Consider the following 5,451-nt stretch of genomic DNA (forward strand, 5'->3'; position numbering starts at 1 on the left):
GGACGACAAGGCGTTCACCAAGGAGCTGGACCAGTGGGTCGAGCAGCTGAACGAGTGTAAACAGCTTAACGAAAACCAAGTGCGGACGCTGTGCGAAAAGGTAAGAGCGAAGAGAGGACCGGCGCGGGGCGTTGGGAGGGGTGGGGGCGCGCCGCGGTCTCCCCTCCGCTCCCAGGTCCGCTCCGCTCCGCCCGCTGCGCGGCGCAGCCCATCGGGGGCCTGCGGGGCTGGGCCCGACGTTCCCGGGTGCGGGACCGAGCCATTCCAGGACGCAGGGCGTTGAGCTGCCCCGGGGCCTCCGCCCCAGACCCCCCGCATGCCCCGGCCGGGCGCTCCGACGACCGGCTCAGAGGGTCCGCTGTAGCTGGGAGGACTAACGCGGCCCCGAAACCCACGCCCGAAGTTTGATCAGGGTCGCCCGCGCTCGCCGAGGGAGTTGGGTCGCTCCGGCTTTGCATGTGTGGACTAGTCGCAGCGGCGCTTTAGAATGCCCGAAAATCAGTGTAATGCAGGCTCTAGTGCTCCGAAAATTAACGCGGATGACGTAAATACTAGCGAATTTGTTAATAAACAGAATTTTTCTCAGGTGAATGGGGCCCTTCAAAAAGCACTGGCTCGGCGTGCATCAAGCATTTGTTTGTAGCGAGGTGGGCGTAATGGCAGACTGTGATTTTTAAAATAGAGGTTGACTTTGGTGGAAACAGATGGTGACCATTCTGAGTGGGTCTTGGAAGTAAGGTGTTAATTTTCAGAAACAAAAAAGCAAGTCCGAAGTTTGGGAACACTGCCTGCTTGATATGATAAATGGGGTATGTGTTCTCGTGCAGGATGGCACTTTTCAGAAAGTTATTTTTGAGTTTATCTAAGTTATCTTCCAAAGGGTAATAAAACGTGCAGGTGACTAATTCTATGAGTCATTTTTTGATTGTGTGGTTGGAGCTTTCTGAATTCTGTAGCCGTTTTCTTAACCACTGGAATTATTTCACCCTCTCCATCTTCATTACTTAGAGTATTCTTCGCTCATCTTTTATAATGTAGCCTAAATAATTTTTATGTATGTTTATGTTGAAAATACATTGGAAGTCCATGAAGGAGGACTGAGGTGATTTTAAGCCATAATTTGTAAAATTTTGTCAGAATGTTTTGGAAGTCACAGTATGCCAGATGTACACTAGTGAAGGAAAGATCTTGTTGGTCTTATTACTTGGGCACTCTTAAAATGTGGAACTTGGTTAAAATAGTATTTTTAATAAGTGTAATGTTGCCCAAGGCCTTTATATGTTAAATACACGTATCTGTTTGTTAACGGAGGATTTCTGTAAATAGAACTGCCAAACAAGTGGGGTTTTTCTCTTTCAGAAACTGTTTACATATAGCTTCAGTCGACATCCACTTTTCTTGGGGTAACTTATAATTTCATGAGTCTTAACACCGTAAACATCTCTCCAGCTCTAGCTTCAAGTAAAATCTGTGGTTTTGAAATTAGCTCAGTGGGTTAACCTTATTATGAGCATTAGACATGAAGTTACAGAAAAAGTGGTAGTTGAATTAGTTTTTTCTTTTGACTTTCCACTGATTTTAATATGCATTCCTGGAGAAGAATAACAGTATTCGTTCTTTTTGTATCACTACTGTGTTACGTCCTTTGAAATAAATACATTTGAGCCTTATCAATCACTGGGGGAAGCTTTCTGTATTCATCAAGAGAGATTATTTTTACTTCAGCTCCTAAATCAATTGGACTAACAATTCCTAGGACTTTATACATATAAGTTTATATTGTGCCCTTATTTCTTACCCATGATTTCTTTATATCTACAAAACATAGATTTGGAAGTGAAATTCGTTTATCTTTGTCCACTACCCCTTTTGATGGAATTACCAGAGGGATGGAGAAGTGCCATAGTATTCCTTTCTAGTCTTTGGGGCCATGCTTAGTTTTGCAGCCCTCTTCCCTCAGTTTGGCATACCTTAGCGATACCTACATGAGTGTGTGTGTACTGTATGTTTTCATTCTACAACCTTAGTCCTTAGTTGCATTGTACATCCCTACCCTCTTTTGTAACAAGTGTAGGCTTCAGCCTGTCTGAATGAAAAAATCTTGCTCTACAGCTTGCTAGCACCTCTGACTCTTTTTATCTGTGAGAAAGGGATAATAGTTAACCATCTCCCCAGTTGGTTATGAGTATTAAATTTACCTATGCAAACTTATGACAGGAAATAAGCGCTCAGTGAATATTAAATGAAGAACGGCTAGGTGGGTGTGGTGTCTCACACCTGTAATCCTAGCTTTCTGGGACATCAAGGTGGCCAAGGTAGGGGAATTGTTTGAGCTCAGGAGTTTGAGACCAGCCTGAGCAAGAGCGAGATCCCATCTCTACCAAAAATTGAAAAATTAACAGGCACCTGTATAGTCCCAGCTCCTGGGGGGATGAGGCAGGAGGATCTTAATTAAGCCCAGGAGTTTGAGATTGGAATAAGTTGTGATGACACCACTGTACTCTAGCATGAGAGACAGGGCAAGATCCTATTTCAGGGGGGGGAAAAAAAACGCTTAAAAAAAATTTTTTTTTTTTTTTGGAGACAGATTCTCAAGCTGTCACCCTGGGTAGAGTACTGTGGTGTCACAGCTCACAGGAACCTCAGACTCCTGGGTTAAGTGATTCTCTTGCCTCAGCCTCCCAAGCAGCTGGGACAGCAGGCACCCCCTACAATGCCCAGCTATTTTTTGTTACAGTTGTCATTGTTGTTTAGCTGGCCTGGGCCAGGTTTGAACCCCCCAGGCTTGGTGTGTGTGGCTGGCCTGGTAACCACTGTGCTACAGGTACCAAGCCAGAAAAGGTTAAAATTTTTATCTGGTTTTAAATGTTAACCTATTCTCTTCTCTTTTAGAAAGAAATTCAAAATAAATAAATGTGTTTACGTGACTTTTATGTATAGTGGCTATAGAACCCTGAAAAATAGCAGGTTTTGTTTACTGAAGCACAAAGCCAAACCTAACTACATAAATCATCTTTTTAGAAAACTTCTCATGACTAGATTGGGGGGGGGGTGTGTTTGTTTTTAGAACAGAGTGTCACTCTATTGCCCAGAGTGCTGTAACATCAGCCTAGCTCACAGCAACCTCTAACTCCTTGACTCAAGCAATCCCCCTGCCTCAGCCTCCCAGAGTGCTAAGATTATAGGCATGAGCCACCACACTAGGCTGGCCTTGTTTAATTTTTGTAATAACATGATTTTTTGGATTCTGGCTCGGTGCCCGTACATCGGTGGTTATAGCACCAGCCACATATACCAGGCTGGCAGGTTCAAGCCCGGCCTGGGCCTGCTAAACAATAATGACAACTACAATTAAAAAAAAAAATGGCCGGGATTTGTGGCAGGCGCCTTTTTAGTCCCAGCTACTAACATGATTTTGGGGATTCTAGTGGAAATGCCACTCTAAAGAAAGTTACATTATATGGAGGTGGTTTTTCCCCCTTAAAATTATATTTCTATTTTAATTCTGATTGCCTAAAAACTGAAGGAGTCAGCTGAAATCAAGACCACAGTAATATTAGTAAAGGCCTATTTTGAGGTATTGGCAAAAATAAAATCTATCCTAGTACCAGTGGGTGAATGACTACAAAAAATAAAAGTATAAATGATACGGTAATGTCTGGCTTTTGAGGTTAATTTCTGCCTAGAGAAAATTTGTTTGAATAAAATTGTAAGGCATGTATTCTGAGAAGATTAGCTTTTAACAGTAAATTAGCAATCTACTTTTTGAAGCTAATTGTAAATTTGACTCTGTGTGTGCGCAGAAATTGCTTTTGTGATTGGTTCCTGCATTAGCGGTGTGCACAGTTATTTTAAGATAGTGTGCGTATCCTAGAATGAAAGGGGCTTAATGGGGGGAAAAAGGGTAATGTGCCTAGAGAGCTAGTCTGGTGCTGCTCCGGACACTGTGTAACTAGAATTAAATTTAACTCATGTCTCAGAAAATAAAAATGTTAAGCTCTTTGACCTAATTTTGTTTTGTAACTGAAGAACCTTGGTGACGATACTTTAGGTAGAGACAGAAATTTAGGCAGTTGGTACGCTGGCAGATCTTTGTTACGATGATTTTAAAGTGCCTATGGAGAAAAATTTTGAGGCTTGTGTAGGAATACAGATATTTACATTTTATATGGAACTGATGGAAGTGTTTCTGGGTCCTGGTGTTAGCCTTGAAAGAAGCAGAGATGTCTGTAGGATATGGCTTACTCATTCTTTTTTTTTTTTTGCCATTTTTGGCCAGGGCTAGGTTTGAACCCACCACCTCCAGCATATGGGACCGGCGCCCTGCTTACTCATTCTTGATGCTTAAATTCCTGAATGTCCAAAACCATCTTAATGAAGATTAAATCACGGTAAAAATTAGTGAATTTAATGAGTTGAGAAAAATCTTTTAGATTACTCTCTGTGATAGGTTGCAGCTTTAAAAAAAAAAAAAAAAGTGGTTTTAACAGCCCAAAAGCCTGGTGCTTTCAGTTTCCCTTGAGCAAGGATTAGTGGCCAGGCTTGGTGGTCTGTTGATAACATCTGATATTCAGTGATGTAGAAAATAGCTCTTTTCTTTCTTACTATAACAAAGAATGACATGATTACAGTGGATATGAGGTTAAGACCCAGTTCTACTGACTGAACAAATACTGCAGTTGTTTTCTATGCTAGCCAAGCCAGCTTCTTTTAAAAACAGGTAAAAGAACTAAACCAAGCTATAGACTGGCATTGACTACAAAGTAGACTTTGTTAAATCACCGTTTCTCAGTTTTATATATGATGTGTAAAATAGTATGCCTAGGTTGATAAAATGAAGATAAATTCCATTGAATAGTTCCATTTGCAGTATATGCCTTATATTAATGATCTTGGAGAAATTTTTCCTTCATGGTCTTTTCTTCAGAACAAGTGCTATGAAGGACTTGGTGAATGAAGTCCTTTGGTGAAAGGAAACCAAAATGCCCAAAATTGACAATAGAATTAATGCCTGATTAATTTCTCTAAATTCTGACTATTCTTTGAGTTTAGTTTTTTCTCAGAAAAATGGTATTAAAATCACAGACATAATCTAATATGTATGAGGTATGAGTCTACATTAGATAAATAGGTTTTGTTTTTTTTTTTATGGTTTTTGGCCGGGGCTGGGTTTGAACCTGCCTCCTCTGATATATGGATATGGGGCTGGCGGCCCTACTCCTTTGAGCCATAGGTGCCACCTAAATAGGAATTTTTAATTGTTTTGAATTGATTTTCTTCTAAGCTGTTCTTCAAGTAAATACAGTGAAATGTAAAGCCTAATCTAAGTTGTTTAAAGTAACTTGCATGAAGACGTCTTTTACATCTTTTCTTCCCTCTATGCTGTCTCTTTATTAATGACCAAACATTATCTAATATTAACTATATGTTATCTTTCAAGTCTAAATTTTT

At 40.8% G+C, this 5,451-nt stretch overlaps 1 protein-coding gene across 1 annotated transcript in view; it reads left to right on the forward strand.

Annotated features, from left to right (window-relative positions):
* Position 1: 1 nt before the first annotated feature.
* PPP2CB (protein phosphatase 2 catalytic subunit beta) overlaps positions 2 to 5,451 on the forward strand; it is a gene marked incomplete at its 5' end in the record, with an annotated part of 33,101 nt that continues 27,651 nt past the window's right edge. Inside the window, one exon of the mRNA XM_023517019.1 lies at positions 2 to 100. Within this exon, the coding sequence (XP_023372787.1) occupies positions 2 to 100 (99 nt within the window). The remainder of the gene's footprint in view (positions 101 to 5,451) is intronic.

This window comes from Otolemur garnettii, unplaced genomic scaffold, assembly GCF_000181295.1.
Source record: "Otolemur garnettii isolate 467f Iridium unplaced genomic scaffold, OtoGar3 scaffold00102, whole genome shotgun sequence".
NCBI lineage: Eukaryota > Metazoa > Chordata > Mammalia > Primates > Galagidae > Otolemur > Otolemur garnettii.